The following is a 23,101-nucleotide window of genomic DNA, read 5'->3' as shown; positions in this document are numbered from 1 at the left end:
TGCCAAAAAGTGCAAAATATATTCTAAGCACTTTAATTTGAAAAACTCATATGATATGAACTTAGAACCTGGCATACCTATTTTGGGTTGGCTTGTCATTTCAGGTGAAGGTTTTTGAAAAATGCATTAAATAAAAGTGAGTATTAAGGCATTATCCTTCTGAATGAGGTCATCGTCCTGAGCTGAGCTTAGAGAACACTAAAGGCTGAGAATCTGGAACTTCACCATGCACAATATAGTCCTACTGGATTTATGGGGTACCGAGGGACGATGCTTGCTCCAACAATTATTTCCAACTCTATTGTTTGCCAGGGATAGGAGCCCCAAAGCGCCTCATGCTCACATGCTGAACACGACTCATCGGGCAGGAACCAAAGGGGGACAGAGAGTGGCGTGGATGTTCTCAGCTTCCACGCCCGAGTTGTTCAGCGCACTCGGTGCCCGTGTCGGGGTGGCGCCATGGGATCCAGTCGTGACGTGCATCATTAAATGGGCATTAACGGAGGGCAAAGCCAACAGTACACACCTTTATTAAGTCCCTTACATTTTTAGTAGAGACCTGGGCCACATTCATGTCAGAAGGGAGTCGAGATTGGCTGTGCTTTTTTTATAAAGAATTAAGTTGGTAGTGTAACACACGCACATGGAAGCAATGATCAGGCTGAACGTGCCAGGAATAGACATGAGCCATTTATTATTACACCCGCACGGTGAAGTGAGTCACATGGGTGGCACTGCCGCGGGCTCCGCTACAGGTGCAACACAGGACGAGAGTGGCAGAGCGGGGCCGGGTGGCCGAGGTGATGGACAGCGGGACAAGGCCACTGCGGGCTCACCTTCTGTGCCGTGGCTCTGGGGCGAAGGCAAGCGTGACAGTGACGCGACACTAAACGCCTTCCTGTCAAGGAGGCAGGCGGACGGCCGGACGCCCCTCCAATCAAAACACCAGCAGCTCTTGGTGACATTTCACAGGGCACAGCTGCTGGGCTGCGACAGCATGCCAACTCACTACTCCTCAAGGCTTGTTTGTTGTGTGTGTGCGTGTGTGTGTGTGTGTGTGTGTGTGTGTGTGTGTGTGTGTGTGTGTGTGTGTGTGTGTGTGTGTGTGTGTGTGTGCATTTAATGAGCATTATCGCCAGCTCCCTAACAAATTTGTGCGTTTTTCAACCAGTCTAGTGTTTACTTTAATAGTTAGCCTTTACACTGGATACTTCTTGGAATCCTCCCTCCTTATCAATAGTGAGGAAAGGTGTGGAAAAAAGGACACATGCAAAAAGTGTCAACAATACGCAGAAGAGAAGGCAAAAGTGATGCATGTTTACTATTCAGTGCGAGATAACACCTCACGCAGGACAAGTCTCTGTTGGTGAAGTCAGATAAATGCGGTTCCACATATTTCCATGCTATTCTTTTCACCTGCATACAGCCACGCTGACATTTGCTTTACAGCTGCCCGTGCTCCGGACAAAGAAATGTGAGATTTCACATTCATTTTTAAATTTTTCTCCATTAAATCATCGCCAGCACCACGGTGCCATTCTTTATGTTGTGCATCAGACGCAACACCACCAGGTCAGAGGGTCTCATGAGGAGTAGTACGATTTTACTATAAAGATCAATTAACTAAATACCGATATAAGACGACTCTGATTATAAGACGACCCCCATTTTCAAGAATTTGTGGCAAAAGAACATTGAATGTCAAATAGTCTCCGATTATACTACGACCCTGTTTCTTTTAGGATATTTCCATTCAAAAAACCCTAGTCTTATATTCAGGCAAATAGGGGTATATCGTGTTATACAGTTATGTGTTATTTTATACATGAAATGGGTCTAAATGGGTCTAAATAAATGTGGGGAAATTTGGGGATCCGTCCATGACTGACACACGCATGCACGCACACATGCACACACACGCGCACACACACACACACACACACGCATGCACACACGCACATACGCACACAGCTAGCCCAGGACCACCTGAGCCGAACCTGGCCGGCCTCGTTCTAACACAGCAGCTCGTTGTGTTCTCAGCCCATGCTTTGGGGAGGGGGTACACAGTCGTCTACACACCACAGTAACTCTAGGGTCTACCCTCCCCTCGTGACCTGTTCCCCTGTCACCTTGTCCTTAGATCAGTGGGGTCCTTGGGGTGGTCCCAGCTAAGGACATGAAATAGATCCTTGTCTTCTAGATCCGATTCCTAACAGTTTTCTGAAAAGATTTATGTTGCTACAGTATATCAGTGGTGCTCAAACGTTTTAATGTCAAGGACGGAGGACCCCCATAATGATATGTATTTGGCCGCGGACCCTCCTATATCAAAATATTATTGTTCCAGGGACCTCCCAGAAGCCAAGATTGGAATTGGAAAAGAAAAGTATATCTTCAATCTATGTAAACTGTAAAGCACTTTGGATAAAAGTGCTATATAAATGCACCATTTACCATATATCCACACATTTTCACGATTTTCCAAACAAATATAATATCTATAAGCTCATAGTGCGGCACAAAGTGGCACACTATGAGCTTGTACATCTGATATTTTTGAATATCCAACCAAAGAGCTATAGCTAAAGTACAAAATGACATAGATGCTTTCCCGGTAACTCTCTCTGTAACTCAGAGAGTTTAAAAATGGAACCGTTTCCATTTGTAATGTAGCCTACACATTCAGGGTTATGGGGGTCTGTGGCCTAATGCATACCAAACTCAAACTCGGGGGTCCTTGAAATTAAAAAGTTTGCAGAAGACAGACACTAGATACCAGGGTTCTCTTCCTCGGCCCTGGGACATTGATCCGTCTGTGGTCCTGGAGGAGTGTTTCTTATCCTACTTTGCCCCTGGTTAATGCTTGGACGGTGGGTGGGGGGGGGGGGGGGGGGGGGGGGGGGCAGCAAGCCACGGTCAAACAGGCCCAGTTAGTGTGCACACACAAAGCTGCTCAAAGCCAGCAGGTATGTGAGGAATGCCTCTTCGTCCAAACACAACAGGACTCATGCCCGACACAGCCACGGCCACGCCAGCCACCACACACCACTGTCAAAGCAAGCAGCTAAATGGGGCCCAATGGGGACAGCATGAACCAGAAGGCTCTTTACATTACAGCTGGCGTACTGCCTCTCCAAATGGAGTGGACCTGGAATCAATCAACTCAGAAATATGTCCGTCCAGGTCGGGACATTCCAGCTAACATTTTCAAAACAAAACTCAGTCCGTCAGTGCTATGTGCTACGGTCCGACGACAGACCTGGAGACAGACTGGAGGTAAATGTGGATTTCGGGAAATGTTTGGAATATCTCGATGCAACATACGAGCCGCAAGCGTGCATATAATACATATCAAATATGAATGTATACAGTATATTCCATAATGCACTGCTCAATTTACAGCTGAATTAACATTCAACATCCATGATTCAGTCCATTGCATCAGTATCAACAAAGAAAGTATATGCAAATGTTATATAGTTTAGAATAGAATATCAATATATTTTGTTTTCTTTGCCAGTTTAGGTATATCTTTCAATTTAGAAATCAGGTACATATGGTATACTGAAACATGCACAACTCTAATAATATAATTGTGTGCTATACATACATACATCATAGCTAATATCTAATGTATATACCGGTATATAACAAGATTATTAAATAATAAATTGATGCTAAGTTATTGCTGATATATGTCAATAGAGCCTTATTGCGTTCTGTTTATCTGCTCATTCACCTCTTTTATGCAGCCATCCCTCCTTGACAATCACCACATCGGTCATGTTGGTGGATCCAGGATTCTGATGGGGAGAGCTACAGCTTTGTCGCCCGAATGTCTTTCACTTAGCCCTGGCAGGAGCGTGGAGGTGAGGGCCTGAGGCACTGGATCTGCCTTCTCAACAGTGGTTACCTATTGGTCAGGGAGAGAGTAAAAAATTAGCCCCATATTGTGGTGAAAGATTTTCTTTCCACTTTGTCTGAATATTAACCTCCGGGTCAACACAAAGGAGAGGTAATGGAAACTAGCTGTCATGGTTCTCCATGATCCTTCCTCTCTGCACTGAGAAGCTTCAACCGCAGAATGGAAGATGTGACAGAAAAGAGTTGCACCAAAATCATTATTGTAGGTCAAATGCCAGGAATCAGGATAAGACAGCAGCATTTGTTTTTACCCGTTAACTACTTAAGCCCCATATGATTTCATATTAGTTCTTCGGCTATTAAAAAATGTCCATATACAAGCTGTGTTGGTTAGAAGAAAATTGAAAGTTTTAGAAAACCTATAATGACATGCCCAAATTAGAGGCTGTGATTTAAAATGTTTTTAACTGTACGAGAGAATTACAGTCAAGTCATCTGACCCAAATAGGGAAGAATTTCCCCGTCATCGACTTCCGTTATTTAGCAATTCTAAGTAAACAAGAATGACACGTGTGTCATAAACTGCAAAAGGTGCAACAAGCGCTGTCTCTGTTGTGCATCTTTCTCCCCTCACAACCTCCCGGACACTGTTTTCGTTCGTTTCCGACGTTCTTGTTGGTTCAATCACTGTGTTTTGTTATGGCTTTCCTGTAGCTCCAGTTAGCCTGCTGTTGCCACTTGTTTCAGAGTATGGGTTCAGACTCCCATTGGCTTAGGAGGCAACCAATCATGCGTAGGTCGCTACTAGAACCATTAGTGACCGTTCCATCTGTTGCCACTCGCTGTCCAGCGTGACTGGTGTTAACCCCTCACACAACAGCAACGTTCAGACTATGAGTTTTATCTCCCATTGGCTTAGAGGCGCTAGTGACAACCAATCATGACCAATCATGAGAGAAGCAAAAATACATCAATTGCTATGGTTTTTGAGGGGGTCACGTCACGTCTCACATTTGCCATTGACAATGAAAGGAGAATTTACGTCATATGTGCCTGAAATATGACATACATTTGTGGCAAGACAAACATTAAATGCCATTGACAATGAAAGGAAAATTTACGTCATATGTAGACGAACAAATCGGCTAACCAATCACATAAATTCAGTCATCTAACATAATCATGGTGAAAAGATTAGTTTTTTGAGGGGCGCTAGCATTGTATCATAGTTAAAAGATAATAACATAAGTTGACAAATGAATTCATGAAGAAGTACATTCATTTTTTATTGGATGAGCACCGCTCACTTCACACGGGTGTGATTTTTTTTATACAACTGTCACATATTGTATACCAGACAATCTCTGGCCATCGACTGAAATCAATTTCTCTACTGCGGCGCCATCATACCGACTGGCCTGTGTCTCATCCAGCTGACTGGTGGGGACAACAGGAAGTGCGTGGGGCTATTGACAGACTGGGAGTCAGTCACATCTAACTCTGCCCCGGGCCCAAATATATCCGCCGTTAAAAGTGCTATCGATGTGCCTCAAACTGTGATTGTGCTCAATTGTCTCAATGTTCTGTCTCAACGACTAGCAGTGAGGTCACACACCGGCGAGGCTATTTCTGCTCTGTGTTTTTCGTTTTATTTATTGCCCTCCTGGGCGTGTGGTAATTGTTCACAAAGTCATCATTGGGAGTCATCTCTGGATCTCTGAGAAGGATTTGGAAAGCACACTGTGTCCAATTCAAACTGGGGAGCACACAAACCGTTGCTGGAGCACTCTGGCATCTCAGCACGTACTCTCTTACACAGACATATACACATTATATACACACTACATCACACAAACAAGCCAAAGCGCACATGCACACACACACACAGAGTCACACACTCGAGCACACCACAGCCAAAAAAGCAACGCATACACAAGGCCAGCTCTGGAGCCACAACAGAGCACTGCTGTTTTAATGGAAGCGACCTGTTGCTACTGCGGGCTGTGTGGAAAACGCTGGTCCTCTGCCAGCGCTGCAGCCCAGCAGCCACTCAATGAACCCAGTACCCTGTCAGCGGGTCACATGGTCCGTGGGCCTCCGGGCCGCAGCCCGCCTGCCCCGCTGTCAGTCCGCCTTTCAATCATTCATGGTTCTGGCTCGGGCTCCGGGGGGCGGGGCCACCCCATTCAATGCAAATCAGTGTCACGCAGCGAGGAAGAAGATGCCACACACGGTGACAGTGGACCGGCCACAGAGGACAGTCCCATCATGTGTTTATGACAGAAGGTAAAAGAAGAGACAGGCAGGCTGTGTGGACGGGGGGCATCATTCATTCATTCTCATGTTCTGATGAACTGCATGTTATGATGCAAAATCAGTGTGATTCTCAACAGTTTTAATGTCAAGGACCCCCCGTCTGATACGCAACACGCATTAGGCCACAATGCACATATCCTCATATGACATATATCCTCATTTAACTCTGAGATTGTAACTGGACATTCGGTTACATGAGTATTGAGTACATTCTCTGAGTTACAATACCTGTAAGAGTCCACCGGTTGCCATCAATTATTTAGTTGGGATTTGTGTTTGTTTCTAGTTAAAAATAACATAACTTACGCCAGTAAGCAAGTAATTAATTTAGTCTTGCACAAAATTATATCATATCAAGGCATTCTGGTTCTCAACCTGTGGAACAGGTCGGAACAGGTTTCGGAGGGGTGACAGTGAAGTGACAATTTAAGGACTTTTAATAAAAAGGAAAAAGAAAGAAAAAGACTTCACAACAATCTCACAACCTTGAGAGGCGTTGTGAGATTGTAGATCAGCTATTTTCACAATATTTCTCTGTTTAACCGAGTCAAACAAAATTGAATGCCCCAACTCCTACAATTCCTAGTGCTTGTCAGGGTGTGGGGGGGTCCCCCCAGTTCAAATATGATTATTTTGGGGCGGGTCACGGCTTGAAAAGGTTGAGAAGTTGAGAACCACTTATCTATTAGATGAAGTGTCACCAAAGCCTGACCTGGGATTCAACACACATGCAAAGAAAACTATGATCGTGGCATCACACAAGAGTGCACACCAAACAACTAGAATGAAGGAAATGCCAGCACTCAATTATGTCCTTTTTTTCACATGATTTAATTTACCTCTGACGAGCAGACAACGTACACGTTTCGGCCTAGTCGGCCTTCCTCAGTGTTGTGACAAGAAAACAGGAAGTGAGGTATTTATATGAGATGCAATCAAATGCAATTGAATACAGGTGTCGACTGTTAACATCTTGCAAGATGGCAACTAGCCTATGAAATTATATGATCAGCATTATCCATCATTGCGTTGAACATGATCGCAGTCGTTATTCCTGGAACAACTTCATGAAGTGACAGTGAATGCTTTTTCGATCTCTGTTCCCTGGCATCATGTTCATTACCTAATTTAGAGAGACCGCTCTGTAACGGTCTGGCCAAATTATCTGCCATTGTCTTTTTGTGAATACATCTGTATCGGCAATTATGCAGCCAATGTGTTTTTTAACTACTTTCAACCCAGTGTCCCTATTTTGTCATAGAAAAATCTACAGTACATGCTTACATTGTTTATGTGGCTTAAGTCATTAAATAAGATAAAGTTAATTTTATGTGCATTTTATATTTACGTTTGCTTATACGTTAAATAGATGTGATCAGTGGTCTCTAGGTAGGACACTCCAAAATTAGGATCGGACTGAAAACTCTGGCATTGGCCAAGTTCTACAAATGTGCCTTGTTTACATTCTAAAAGGGAGATGAAACAGCTAATGCTACCATTAAAAAAAGTTGCTCAATGCCCAATGCATGTTCAATACAATGACGCAGCATCATACTGACCAAAGCAACAATACAGCTCTGTGACTGCTTTTTACAGGTTTTGAGGGAACAATTGAGTTCTATGATTTCCAGATATTAGCTATTTCTTGTTTTGGCTAGATACGGACCATACTTGTAAGACATTTTTTAGGTTTTGACTTTCCGCAAGCAAAGCTGACAATGAGAAAACATCTGTAATATGCAACATAAAAGCAGGTTGATCTACTCTACTGCACACTGAAAATAGCCAGTGTTTTCCTTGATAATGCTGGAACTGTTTGAAGTGCTGGAATCACTACTGATAATATTTTAGGTGCAGCTGAGCTTCCCACCTCAGCTACTGTAACCTGGCAAGTCAGCTATAGGGTAGGGTCCCTGTACGGATTCCATGTTTTGACATGAAAAGCAACCCATAAGTGATCCAGATGGCTTACATTAAAAGGAAACTGTAAACTTTCTTCAGAGATTCAAACCGACAAAGCATCACTGATGCAGGCTCACTCTTTAACCTCTCCCATTTATCAAAACAACAAGGGGAATGCAAACATAATCAGAAGAGTTCAGCCGATCCGCCAAACCACTACACCAGCACAGAAACAATACTTTAGTATAGCTGCAGGATGAAGCAAGAAACCAACAGATACATGTAAACAAATCGCAAAATTCCCCATAAGTAACCACTCACTCAAATGGTCAGATATAACTAACAGACAGAACATTAGGAGGTATGAATGGTAGATACCAGGCTGATACCAGATGATTGATATGACCCTGTATAATGCTACTTTTCAAGCTCGCCACCAGTCTCCTTTGGACCACATTACATGTACATCAAGCGAGTTTGGGGATTTCGCAGCTGGAGTCCAGCCTCCAGCTAATCGCTTGGCCAGTAGGTCAGCTTTAAAGTTAAAGTAAAGTTTTGGATGCAGAGCAGGGAGTTTAGACTGCGGTTTCTTTTAAGAGAGAGTGAGCAGGAAAGGTCACGCGATAACAGACAAAAGGTCCAGCGTTGTGCGTATATACCCCTCACAGCGATAATGCATCTTAATTCCTGTGGCGTACAAGCCTCCAGGATGGGTACAATAGGTCTGACTGTGTACAAGGCAAATTTCAAACAGCATTCCTCGAATTCTGCATTGCAACTGGTGGCACATTTGCGTCAATAGGCTACTAGGAACTGTGTCTCAAAGTCCTTTCACATAGCAATGGGGACAGGACGACGGTGGTGGCGGCGTTCTGACTGACTGACTGACTGACTGGCATCTTCTAAATAGAACAGGGAGGCTCAAACAGTAACTTGCCTGCATCATTTCACGTTGTGTCTTTTTTGTGTCACATGCTGACACACACACACACACACACACTCACTGAGGATAGGGACAGTCTCATGACTCATACAAACAGCATGTTGAAACTAAAGGCATAAAGGTTGCAAAGTGCCAAGCCACTAGGGAGATAAAATGCCTTTCATCCTCTCTGCAGGCTTTTTTCATGCAAACATAACGACACCTAGGAGATGATGATGACTGAGGAGAAAACAACATAGCAAACGTTGTTTTGAAATGGGAAACGTGGAATGACTGAGCATCCTTGGCGGACCCGTATATACAGTAGCAACCATTCAGAGGACAGTATTGTCTGGGATGTCTTGGCACAATGCACACTGCACAGTGGACTATGCTGTCAGCGGGACATCCGGTCATAAGTGGGCTAGATGAGGAGCCACAACAAAGATTTGTTACTGCTAATTTAATACTGAGTATCCATTTAGGTGCCAGCATCAGGTCAAATTAATTAACAGAGGCAAAAAAATACGACTACACTCTTGTGTAGAAAGACGAGACCTTCCTACACTCTTGTATAGGACAGGTAAAAAGCCTTTAACCCATTTAGACTAATTCTACAGCCCAAACCACACCAATGATTCGCCATGCAACTCCTTGCAACATGCAACATGTCATGTCAATGTCCAACTAGTACCTGTCCTGTACTTGCAACCACTATGCCCAATGGCAGTTGGAATTGGAAGGAGTTGCAGTGGTGAGGTTGACTTTACTGTTTTGTTGCAAGGATAGCTGCAACTGGATTGGTGTGGTTTGGGCTTTAAAACACCTTATTTTTTATGAAAAACAATACCGTATTTATTCAAAAAAGTTAAAAGAAATGTTGCTATATACTCCTACTGTAGCCTACATGGCAGGCAACAGCAACCCAAAAATTGATTTCCGTCTTGAAAGGTGAAAACCCCAAAATGGGTTCCCGTCCTTAATGGGTAAATAAGGTGGCTAATGCATTTGCAAGTTGAAATGTTAAAATGCATGGAGGATTTTGAACTATGTGCATGGTTCATCATCCTGCAGATTCTTGGGAGTTTCAATGATGCTGCAAGAAAAATCAACGTGGTGGTTTACCAGAATGTCATTTCCTAAAAAGACTACAATCATAACAATATTGGGATGCGCGCGTGCGCACGCGCACAAGTGCGCGCACACACACACACACACACACACACACACACACACACTCAAAGGAGACAATAACGTAATAGTAATAGAACGTAATAGAAGTTGCACTCTTCTTGTTGCACATTTGAGGTGATTATTTTCATTTCCTGTTAAGCAATGGTAAAAGAAAAATAAATAAAAAAGGACAGTATTGTGGCCTGAAGGCTATCATGTTGTGTTGTTGTTGTTGTTGGTCATTGTCCAAAATGGTTAACGTTTGAAGGAAACACACTTATTTACTTCGTTCATTGAAAACAAACAAAAAACAGCCAACAAATTAATATAATTTGATAAAACTTGTGGTTAAAGTTATAACAGCAGCTTTTGGAACAAAACAAAAAAGGATAAAGGCAGCTGAAGTAATTCAAGCACTTGGGTCTTGGGGTTTTTAAAGGTTTGCATTTCAGCGACAGACAGTCAGACAGACACAAGACAGATAGGAGGATATGGGGCCTAGCAGGGCAGCTTGGGTGAAGCCCGGGGTTAGTTTACACTTCGCCGCGCGACGGTGTCGCCCCGCCGCCGACATAAATTAGCCGATCTACAAGCTCACCGCGCGTCCCTTCGGCAACACGCGGCGAGCTTGTAGATCTGCTATTGTCGGCGGCGGCGCGACACCGTCGCGCGACGGGGCATATTATCAAGTCAGGCATGAGAGAGAGAAGAACCGCATCATCCCATGTAGTACAATGGGACCTACCCTGTCTAGCTGTGTCTGTCGACCTCTTGTAGTTGTTGCCCACCAGCAGGAAAACGCAGGCGTTTATTTACCTGGACGGGGAATTCAACAGTGTGTCCGTGTCATTCTTTTAAGGGGAGCTCGGTTTCGGCGATTTATTGAGTTGATTTAGTCCTTGAATAATGTGTGGACAAAAAAAAGTGCCTCTCATTTACTCCGTTTCTCTCTTTTGCCTTTCTTCCACTACACCTCCCAACGTTCTGTCTGCAATGCTTCTGTGGCTGAAAGGCGTCCTCCCGGGTCCTAAAGCCGGCCGTCCTATGTGTATATGGTGATGGTCGACCAGCAAGTTCATAGAAATAGCTGCCTGTCTGTCTGTCTGACTGGCTGCCATCGTGATGTGTGACGATTGTTGTTGTGGGACAGGCATGTAAAGTGAAATACCGTAGTAGTGTAGTAGTGACATCTTCAGATCGTCACTCGTCCTCCAGATAGAACTAGGCGCACACACTGACAAACACACACACATACACACACACAGTCAGAGATGTTATTGTGTGTGTGTGTGTGTGTGTGTGTGTGTGTGTGTGTGTGTGTGTGTGTGTGTGTGTGTGTGTGTATATATATATATATATATATATATATATATATATATTTGCGTGCATACATTTTGGTATTGCATGTGTTTATAATATACACATGGCTAAAATAGCAGTATGCAGGCATTCTCGTGATCTCGTCCCAGCCTCTTCTCTCTGCCATTTCCCCTCATTGTCACTCCCAGGTGTAAAACATTTCCTTTCTGCCATAGAGCCTATATACCTCAACCTAACTAACTGTTATGTATGTTCCTGATGCCACAGAGCAGTGGATCTCAACCTGTGGGTTATTTTGGGGGGTCACAGCCTGAAATGGTTGAGAACAACTGCAGCCAAGCTGTTCCTGTCATCCAAACAAACAGGGCTGACCAAGGATATCCCATAAATGCTGTTGTTGTTTCTCAGCGGTGCTTGCACTCCTACTCGCTGGTCTAGTGTTATGTTGTTGTTGTTGATGTGTTCTGCTGGCTCAAAGCAAGGTCATTTAAACATACTTGTACGATGTACGTCCTTGCCCATCGTCGCCAAGCATGTTTTAGACTTATTTTCGGCAAGTTCATATGACTGAGCATTTATTAGATCAAAGGCATCTGCAAGTTCTCCCATCTAGTCTGTCAACTTGCTAGTGGCCAGAAATGTACAGTGCATGCTTGCACACATCTTTCCTGTCAAACCTCCAGCTGATCTCTTATCTGGTCCTATAGGCAGCACATTTCAGCAAGACAATTCAAAGTGCTTCACTTCATACAACATGAAGTGCACAAAGACAAAAGACATACATCATACAAAGTTATTAAAGAGTTAAAAGTTCAAATAAAACGGGAAAATAAGTAAATAGAATTAGGTCCTACAGAACAGCACAGGAAAACACTAAATGTTAGGCAACTGTTAACAGAGAGACAGGGAAAATCATTTAGTTATTGGATAGAATTAAGGAATTGGATTGTTGATTTGGAAATGGACAGTGTTTAGCAGCCAATGTGCAATGTGTCGTTAACGGATGAAAATGCCTTCTCTTTAAGTGTTTTGTTTTTTTCTTTAAGAAAAAGGCTAATGGCACCACAGAGATACAAACAGTATGGGAAAGGGGGAGGCAGGGGGGGGGGGGGTCATTATTGTGGTGAATATAAACCACTCACACCACTGCTCTCACAGAACCAAGTGAGTGCTAAATGAGGTCAGGTCAAAAGTGCAGCCCAGGCCAAAGATATGTTAAATAAAACAGTAGGATATTCTTCTATTTTTTTTTTAGCTTTATTCTGTTATTGACAGATTCTGACAGAAGTTGGGAAACTAGTACCCTTTCAGATGTGTCAGCCACGTGATTTAGTTTTTTTTTTAAACTGCACCCTGAGGTTGACAAATCAACACAGATGGACAAACAAAACAGACAACTGTTCTACATCATAAACCAATTCAAGCTGGTTAAAGGACTTCAGATGACAACCAAACCCAAACCGAAGTCCTGAGAAAAAGGGGAAAAAATGCCTCAAATAAACAGCTCAGTGCTGCCCATCCCTGTGATGAGACCACTGGTCCAGAGGGAAGAGTGATGTGGTTTCACTGTGGCTGGCTGGCTGGCGGTCAGACTGCACTGGAATGCGGGGCCTTTTGTTTGTCGGAGTGAGGAGTGGGTCAGGGGGAGAATGCCATTGATGATTGCAGAGAGGAAGAATGAACCTCCAGGAAGTGTTCTCTCTCTCCCCCTCCTCACTACCCTGCTCTCATTCTCTCTCCCTCCCTCTATCTTTTTTTTCCTTTTTTCTGTGTGTGAGAACCTTCACCGTACTCAGCCGATCTCTGAGGCCACAGTCCCTGGGCACAACCACTGCTTTGTCTTGCCCCGTGACCCCCCCCCCCCCCCCCCCTCCTCCTCTACTGGGTACCGTATGCCAGGCTAGAGAAACATAGGGCCACTGGTCCTATTCTTATCCACATAGCTGCTCCTCACATGGTTTTGTGTGCGCTGAATGGTAAATTGTTTATATGGCACACACATCTGAAACTGGACCATCAGAACATTTTGTTTGCCGCTGGTGTTTCGCAACGTCCAAGTCCACATGAGGTCACCCATTATTTTGCGGCCCTTTTTTTTCCTGTCCAATAAACAATTGATCCAGTAGTATCCAATTAGGTTGTTTAGAGCAATGGTTCCCAAATGTTGTGCCGAGGCACACTGGTGTGCCAGGTGAGCCTTGGGACAGCACATTGTTGCAATATATACAACTACAAAATGTTACTATATCAGCACTTTTTGTGCACTCATTCCCCATACATAGGTCTAAAAGAATATACAGTATATTTCAAGCACTTTCAACTTGGCATCCTTATTTATTTTATTTTTCAAAATTAGCGTTGTGTGCTTGTAGATCGACTATTTTCACCATGACAACAGGTGTGCCTCGAGATCTTTACTTTTCCATTTGTGTGCCTTGTTCACAAAAAGTGTTTTAGAGCATGTGATGGACTGTATCTAACTTGAGTTAGAGAGAGGAGAACAGAAAGACAGAGGCTGACAGGCCTGTGGTTTGGCATGTAGTCATCTGTACACACAGTAAAATCCTCACAGAGGATTTAGGTACGGATGCCTACTACGCTGTGTCACCACAGGCAGACTAAAAATGGAATAAAGAGGTAAGTGGACAAGAATCCTCGCCTGTGGCCCCTTTCCGACCAGTGGCTGCTGTCTCCCGTCACATTGCTCACTCCCCTCTGTGTCAGGGGGCTACGAGGAGCTGCAAATGGCCCTTTCAAAACACACGACAGCTGGAACACAGGGCAAAGGTGACCGAGGCAGTTGGGGATGAGGGGGGTGTGGGTGCGGGGGTTGGGGGTGGGAGGAGGGGGGCACAAGACGAGCAGCTGCAGCCCTCAAGCCCTTATTTCTCCACTGTGCTGCCATCGCAGGCCACTGCAATTACAGAACAGCCATTTTCTCTCCACAGACCTACTAGCGTAATACTGCGACAAGATGTGTTGAAATTCTACCAAATTCAATAATTTTTCTTTTTTTAAAGAAGACATAATTCCCCGTTTCAGGAACCAGAGTGACAGTTGAAACTATATATATATATATATTATTATTTTTTACAACCATAGCGTTGGATATTCCCTGGATAAACAATGGCACTGGGTGGCACGGTGCCAGGGAATTCCACACTCCAAACAGGGATTAGGCAGAACAGTCCTCACAAGTTCTCACTCAGTACCCCTCTGTACCCCAAAAATCTGAATGTATGATTTACTTTCCCATCAATAGCGCATATCGGGATATTCATATTAATGCAAAGCAATATCATAACCAATAAAACTGCAACTCTCCAGTCCTTAGTCAGTATGACTCATAGCACCTCATAGCAGATACTATAAAATGTGACATTTCTAAATTATAAAAGTTTGACTTTATGAGAGTAAAAGGCATTCAAGGCAAATTTAAAGTTATTGACTTTAAAAAGATGACAGACTTCTGAATGGGAAAGGATTTCAGGGGCATGTGTGAGTGTGTGTGAGGGAGGGGGGTAGGCTAGCCCTTTACTAAGTTTAGGCAACAGCACATATGGCATCTGTCCATATGTTGTTACGTCAATCAATGTCCTGGACAGGTGTTTCTATAAGGGAGCCAACTGATGTGTCCGAGGGTTCTCTGCTACTTGCTGCCACTGTGTGAATGCAGGGAGTAGTACACAGACACAACTTATTGTGGTCTGCTGCGGCTGCTATCGCGAGACTGGTCCATTATCAACCTGCCTTGACACACACAGCGCTGCTGAGTGCAGCCAGCCTGCCAGCCCAGGGTCGAACTGGAAGCCCAAGAAACGACAGGAGAAGAAGCGAACATCTGGCGCCGCACATCATGAAAGGACGTCGGAGCTCATAGGAAAACACGACGGAGCCGCGTGTAAATGTAAGTGTTTTGTTTATTTCTCCCAGTGGCTTTTTTATATAGAAATGTAGAAAGCGAAAGTTGAGCGAACGTCTGTCCTCCTCGCCTGCTTCGCTCAGCGCAGTTGGGCTGCTTGGCCAGCGGCAGTTTGCTGTTGTGAGTTCCTCTGCTGTTAAAAGGCTTCCAATGCGTTTCCCAACAACCAACACGGACATGGGAGCTCCGCGCCCCCGCCTCGTGCACGCACTTTACCCCCCCTTTTTTTAAACAAATGATTATATTATAGGCTAATTATTATTTCTAACAAAATTAAACTAATATAAGCTACCGTTAACTAACTCGGCGCCAATTAACTTATTTATAATGTAACTCTAACTCTAACTCTAATGTAACTGCTGTTTTATTTCCAGGTGATCTGTGCAAGTGTTATGTTGAATTAACACGCAAGAAAACTAACATTTCACAGTTGTGCGTGTGTATGTGACCAGTGCGCACAGATCGAACGGGAGTTTCTTTTCTTTTAGTTGAACGCTATGCTGCTATATCCTATATGGTCTATCGGTTTGCCTTGTCGTTCAAGTTCTTTAAAAGTTTGACAGTAGCCCGGCGTGTGTAAATCCTGCGATAGATATAAATCTCCTCGTATAAGAAGTTGTGTGTCTTTTAGTGGCGGTGTAACATATGGCAAAAAAGCGTCGCACAGCTGGAGGTAGCGTTTCCATTGCGGTGATGTCAGAGCAGCTGACTCCACAGCTTGCAGTGTAATTAGCAAACAGAGAGAGCACCAGTTTATTCACTCCAGTCTCCTCTGCCTTTTCCTTATAACCTTGCCCCGATGTGGCGAGTGGTAGCCTTTTATCTGCAAACCCAACACTTCTGTCTGCTGCTCGCCTCTCGTTGTTTGCGTAAAACGAACAGTTCTCCTTCGGTTGTTCAGTAAAAACACGAACAACAGCTGAGCAGCGAGCGTTTCTTCTCTTTTCCTTTTTTTGTTGGTGTGTGTTGAATCGTGCGTGCGACTGTGTGTGTGCCCCACAGTCCGTCCGTTTCGCATTTCCATGAACCGCAAAAAGTAGGCTGCTGCCTAGGCTACTTAACGGGAATACTTTTAATAATTGGTAGGTGGAGTAATTGGAGGATTCGTTTACCGAAATGATACAGAGGTGCGCGAGAAACCGTATCCTGTTCTAGTTCTGGTTAAGTGCTGCTTTACACAGTTTACACTGTAAAGTTTACATTCCCTTTTAATCTCCCTGAGATAATTTCTTATTTGAGTTTTACATTGGAATGGATTATATTAACTTTTAAATGGGCTGACCTTTTATATAATTTTGAGAACTTGGAGGTAGGCCTATTGTACATGCAATTATGACTACTTTTAGATAATTTGCCTAAACATGAATAATTAACCATCATAATTTTTGCATATCTTTGGGTTTGCTGACTTTGTGCCCCTTGACTGCCTATGCGTTTCTAACACTGTGGCGCCCTCTAAATGTCTGCATTTCGCTTATCCAGTATCCTGTTTTTCCTGTTTTTCATCAGGTTATGAGGGAAGAATGGAGTTCCCAGACCATAGCCGCCAGTTGCTGCAGTGTCTGAGTCAGCAGCGTCACCAAGGTTTCCTCTGTGACTGCACTGTTCTTGTCGGAGAGGCTAGATTCAAAGCGCACAGGGCCGTGCTGGCCTCATGCAGCATGTACTTCCATCTCTTCTACAGGGACCAGCTGGACAAAAGGGACGTTGTGCATCTGAACAGTGACATTGTGACGGCCCCGGCTTTCAGTCTGCTCCTTGAATTTATGTATGAGGGGAAGTTGGAATTCAGCTCCCTGCCAGTGGAGGATGTCCTGGCCGCGGCCAGCTACCTCCACATGTATGATATTGTTAAAGTGTGTAAAGGCAAGCTTAAAGACAAGGAATTGTGCCCCCCGGATGAAAAGATGGGCTTGGGGCTGAGCTGTCTGGACAGAGAGAATTCCTCAGATGGCGAGCTGCGCGGTAAGCGGCCAGGCCGGCGACAGCCCCAGACACAGGCTCACGGGCCACACAAGGCCCCCCCGAAGGAGGAGTTTGACATGGACAAGGGTGAAGTCAAGCTGGCTGTCACAGATTGTGATAGGTCTGCACAGAGCAGGCAGAAGGCAAATGGTCACTCTGGCAGGTCCCTGGACCTTGTAGGTGTCAATTATGTGTCAGCAGAGGCCGAGCCCTGCGACCAAACAGCTGGAAAAACAAAAGCTGATGTCAGTAGTTCCACCGTATCGCTATCCCAGAGGTCCAGGGCTTCAGATGACATGGACTGCGCACTGGATTTGTCTTTCAAGCCTCTGTCTAGCAGAGATCCCTTACACCCCTCCTATGTCTCGGGACAGCTGGCCCTCGACAGCCAGCAGCAGGGCACTGAGCCACTTGTTAAAGACGAACACGACTTGCTGTCAGAGCAGGAGGACAGTGAGCCGATGAGCCCCGAGAGCCAGCGCTTTGGGAATAGTGCCAGGAGCTCAGTGGTGACAGGGTTCGCTGCCCTCTTCCCAGGCAACAACGGTTCCACAGCCGCCCTGCTCTCCCAGGAGGAAGACCTGATGGAGGAGGAGGGGGATCGTCGCAGGGGGAGGGAGGGCGCTCAGGGCAGGGAGGGCGAGGAGAGGAGGGGCAGGCTGCTGGGGGACAGCGAGGAGGAGGAGGAGGACGACCTGGCCTCCTCAGACATCTCCACATCCAGTGGGGTGCTCCTGCCCCCGGGGCAACAGGTGTGTGTGTGCCCCCTCTGCAGCAAAGTGTTCCCCAGCCCCCACGTGCTGCAGCTGCACCTCAGCTCGCACTTCCGCGAGAAGGACGGCGCCCGGTCCAAGCTCTCGCCCGACGGCTCCGTCCCAACCTGCTCCCAGTGCGGCAAGACCTTCTCGTGCATGTACACCCTCAAGCGGCACGAGCGCACCCACTCCGGTGAGAAGCCGTACACCTGCGGTCAGTGCGGCAAGAGCTTCCAGTACTCTCATAACTTGAGCCGGCACGCCGTGGTGCACACGCGCGAGAAACCGCACGCATGCAAGTGGTGTGAACGTCGGTTCACCCAATCGGGGGACCTCTATCGCCACATCCGGAAGTTTCACTGTGGCCTTGTCAAGACTCTTGCCATTGGATAAAACACACCTCCCCCACAGTGCCACGACACAGGACAGAGTATGTCTTTTCATATACCAAGTACTACAACTACTACTGAAATGTTTCTTAAATGCGTCTGCACACATGGAGACATGTCCCTTTTGGAATTCTACCCCCCCACGTGGGCGTTTCTCAAGTTTAAAGAGATGTAGCGTCTTTATAACTGGAATCATTGAATTCTGTGCTGTTATGGCATGTGTGAGCTGGTCAGAGGCAGACTGCTGAAGGTGTTTGTGTGCACAAGCTGTAATGTCTAATTTATGCTCTGTCATATGACTGTGTCGCATGCTGGAAAATGGTAGATCTACATGCTCGTTGTGAGCGTATAGATCGTCTATTTTCAGTGCGCAGCAACGCAGTACAACTAAGTATAAATCAGACATAAGATGAACCTGGGTGTATCAAGACTCCAGCTGGTGATGTGTTGAAGGTGAATCGATAAATCATATGATGCACTTCTTTCTTTTCTTTCTTTCTTTGGCGTTAGTGTCACTCTGTTTTAGTTCATTCAGGTGCATATTTTGCCGAGACAATGGTATCCAACTTGGATATCTTAAATAATGGCAAATGAGTGATAGCTAATGCTAACGTAAGTTAATACAATCGTTTTAATGAGTGATGAGACTTTGCGCACATGGAAGAACAGAGCCGTCCGCAAGTAGCAATATATGATTTCTGTTTTTCTTATAACGCTTTCATTATTTATTTTTAGACCTGTTTTGTCTTTAACAACTAAACTATTATATGGCAGCAAGATTAATGAAGTTTGACTACTGGAAGTATATTTCTTTTTTTTTGGGGGGGGGGGGGGGGGGGTTCATGTTCCTTAAAATGGAAGACAAAATATTGCCTTCATCATAAATTAGCTTGTTGTTGATCAGGCTAGTTATTATATGAGTTTACCAGAACAATTGTTTCTAATTAATGTTAAAACTGAGTTCATATTGAAGGAATGACCTTCAAATTAAAATCCCCATTTACAGTAAAAGTAATATGTATATGACCAATTCCAACTGGTGCCTTGGTACATTGGTGCCTGTTGGAATTCTCAACACCTAACTTAAACAATACGACCGATTGCGATAGCTTCTTGTGAAAATCTGAACTTGTTTTGGCTTTTAAAATCTGGATTGCCCTCTCATTTCAAATTGTCCAGATACCAGGAGGTAATAAAAGCTTCACTGGAATGCCAGTTGACCCGTGAGTGTCCTTAATAATTAAATCATTTATGAGAATGTAACAAAATATATGTAAACAACTGACGTCTTGTCAAGTAAATATTTATTGAAACAATTCGAAAGCACATGGTTGGCAATAAATTACCTTGTTGTTTCCTGGTATGGCAAGAGAGGTCAAATTGACGAGGCAGGTGAAGGAGAGATGGAGAACAATGGAAGTACATTATCTGTGTGCCTCAGTTATGGATGGGTTAACATAACCGTAGATGTCTGTTGGTTGCACTGTATGTTCATCACAGCCGTGGAGGTGAATGTACTCTGTTTTTCTTTCTTGGAATTGACTGAATTTTTCATACATGTATCCTATCTTATTATTTTATGTCTGTCTGTATGTACGATACTACTGATTAATTTAGACCTGACGCCTTGGTGGAACTAATCCTGACAGAATCCTTGAGCAAAACGAGCAATTATGAGCCTGTTCTGTTTAAGGGCAGTGAAATTGGTTTCTTCACTGCAAGATTCAATTAGATGCTATGGGGATTCTTACCAGGGGGGTGGCACTAAAATATCACAGAATTTGTTTAATCTGTCCTGAGAAGACTTGATCAGAATTATTTATTAGTTTTTGAGTTGGTTCAGGGTTTACTGTAGGTGTGATCTCAATTCTATAAGCTTGAAATGACGTCTTGCCTTGCTAACTTGGTACTTTTTCATTGGTATGGGGCTGTTAATTTTATCCAGTTACTGTAATATTTGTTAATACACCATACACAAAACTCTTAGGAGTATTCATGATTTGTCACATGGAACATAGAGAAGCACTTGTTCTTTAGTATGCATATAGTTTCAACACTGATATCGTCTAGGCTGCTATTTCTTACTATGTGTATATTTAATGTAAATATATAATCTATTTATCAAACTTGTTTGTTTCCTGTATTAGTGCTCACGTAGGGTTGAGAAAGCAAGGTGTCTTATTAAGGCTGTGGTCTCTGAGCTCAGTGGCATGTCTTCCCCAGAGATTATTTTGTGTTTCTCTTCCATATTCAACACCTCACTGAGCTGCGCCTCGCTACAAACCAGAACCCCGTTAACACTGCTATGACTGCTGTTCCGCCAGGGGAAGCAGTTGTTCACAAGCACAGCCACACCGATACGGCACGGCGCAGGCTACCTAGGTACCTATAGAAGTCACACAATACAGGCATTGTTCCCCCATGTCCCAGGTACTTCTCAAGGGAGCATTGTGTATCGCTCTCCTAGCTGTGGGGAGAAAAGGCACCGTGAGTCTCTCTTTGCACTTTTCTGTATTGAATGGAGGCATCGGAATGCAAGAAATGTATTTAGGGAGACAGTAAACAGGTGCATTGTCTGGAGGCATCAAAGTACAGGCCCCCCTATCCCAGAACGCAGTAGATATAAGTGCTTCATTGTCCTATATGGAGGAGATACCATGGTGATTTTATTGCACATTTATCAGGAGAATATCTTTAACAGAGTATTGCTTCTCAAGTGTCTTGTTGACAGATTTTTATTTTCCCCCTCCAAACATTGGACAATGTTTATCAAAGCCCCGACTGAAAACGTTTCAGCAGTGAAAGTTAGAATCGTTTTTCAATCTACCTGTCCATTTCAGCATAATCTCCTTAAGGTGCGTATGTTTAGGATTGATGGAAGCCTTGCTTATTAATCACCAGACTCCTTCCAGGACCATCCAAATTTATTCATGGGACTGCTTTTATGTCTTGGCAATTGGCACAATTCCCCTGCCAGCATTTAATGAGTGCAAGTATGGCAGAGCTTCTAACAAGTGCAGTTAGGAAATTCAAAAGATTCCACACTGGCATCAAAACATGTTGGATGTCCTGAGAACTGAATCACTTTGGACCCTGAGTTATTTCGGATACATAGATGTTTTTGTAGTGTTTATAGTGAACGATATTTCAATCAAAACAAGAATGTAGAATTTGTCACTTGTCTCATTGCCTTTTTATTTATTTTGTTAATGGAGCATTTCTTTTAAAGGAGTATTTCTTGTGGTGCAGTTGAATCAGTGATTCTCTAATGTTCACATGTACAGAGGCATAAACTAACATTATGTAAAGAATAGTTTTCTGCTAATTGTTTCGGTCTTTATTTATACCTCCAGGACTATCCCAGAATGTGCCTTGTAGACACGCTAATAAATGTTGAATCAGATGAAGCCCTGTTTCTACACTGTAAATTTGCCATAGACTGAGGTGATGCACAGTAAAATCCAGAGTGTTAAATTAACATTTAGGTTACTATGTAGCTTTCATACAACATTACAAGTGGCCCAATGAAGTAAAATAAATAAAAAGAACACAACTGAACAATTGGGTCAATTTGTCTGTCATATCAAAATGTTCTGATCAGTCAAACAAACAAATTGAAGTTTCATAATTTCTTTGCTGCTTTTGGAGATGAAATCTGAGATATGGAGTTTAATTTTATCGTTTGTTTATGTTAATAAACCTCTTTTGTACATGTAAAACTGAAGACAAGCATTTTCGTGTTTGGCTTTTATTAACTTATGATTTGGAACTAACAAAGTCTGTTCCTTAGATTATTGTTGAATGTGAAACAGAGATTTCGATTTATGATTTCTATGGAAACGGGGAGAGTTGCTCTTTATTTGGGGCTATGTCTGCCTAACTCATGCTGTATGATCTTGGAGTCAAAAATTACTGTAGGCTCTCAATGATACTGGAATTCTGTCCTCTGCAGGTTACGACTGTGAAATTGTGTATAATCATGAGAAATATTTATTATTGAATTGTGCAACATTTGACTGTATCTCAATTTTGATTTAAAAAAAGCTTCTAAATGTCAATGGAAATCTTTTTAATAGAATTTGTAGAAGTGCCATTAGAATTTAATATAATTTTTTAATAAGAAAGGTATATTTTATAGTAATCAATTGCTTCAGTGTTAGTGGTGTATAGATTAGGGGACAATCTTATGCAGAATTGACATTGATTAGATCTTGAGGTAATTTACTTTGTTTGATCTGTAATTGTATGTGTATTTCTTTTTGTTTGCGTTTTTTTCGAGTGTGCTTGTGTGTGCGTGCTGTGGAAATGTGACAATCTTGATTTAGGTCTTTATTAAGATTATGCATAGATTAAAATGGAACAACTTTCTGTGACTGTGTGGATTTCTTTCATTGCGTGAATACATTTCACAATAGTTTTGTCTTGAATTGTATATATTTTTGTGTCTTATACAGATAAGACACAATATATACATATACCTACAGTATGATGTCATAAGTGAAAAATGTCTACTACTTTTGGAAGTGTGGAAACAAATGTAGAGAAAAGTGAACACATGACCTTAAAGAGATGG

General features: G+C 43.5%; 2 protein-coding genes across 3 annotated transcripts in view; one reads left to right on the top strand and one right to left on the bottom strand.

Moving 5' to 3' along the window:
• akt1 (v-akt murine thymoma viral oncogene homolog 1) overlaps window positions 1–11,175 on the bottom strand; it is a 45,348-nt gene extending 34,173 nt beyond the window's left edge. Inside the window, exons 1-2 of one of the 2 annotated variants that reach the window (XM_080784409.1) lie at window positions 10,923–11,175; window positions 3,740–3,913 (exon numbers count right to left, since the gene is read on the bottom strand). In XM_080784409.1, coding sequence (XP_080640535.1) covers window positions 3,740–3,785 — 46 coding nt within the window. In that variant the 5' untranslated portion in view covers window positions 3,786–3,913; window positions 10,923–11,175. The remainder of the gene's footprint in view (window positions 1–3,739; window positions 3,914–10,922) is intronic. The other variant, XM_080784410.1, reaches the window with a different exon arrangement.
• A 4,099-nt stretch (window positions 11,176–15,274) lies between these two features.
• Window positions 15,275–22,896, top strand: zbtb42 (zinc finger and BTB domain containing 42). Its single transcript, XM_080784428.1, has 2 exons — window positions 15,275–15,404; window positions 16,929–22,896. The coding sequence occupies exon 2, from the start codon at window positions 16,943–16,945 to the stop codon at window positions 18,530–18,532; it is 1,590 nt and encodes a 529-aa protein (XP_080640554.1). The 5' UTR covers window positions 15,275–15,404; window positions 16,929–16,942; the 3' UTR covers window positions 18,533–22,896.
• Window positions 22,897–23,101: the final 205 nt, after the last annotated feature.

The sequence above is a fragment of the Protomyctophum bolini genome (genome assembly GCF_963924005.1).
Source record: "Protomyctophum bolini genome assembly, chromosome: 15".
In the NCBI taxonomy this organism is placed as follows: domain Eukaryota; kingdom Metazoa; phylum Chordata; class Actinopteri; order Myctophiformes; family Myctophidae; genus Protomyctophum; species Protomyctophum bolini.
This window is presented reverse-complemented; position numbering and strand designations above follow the sequence as displayed.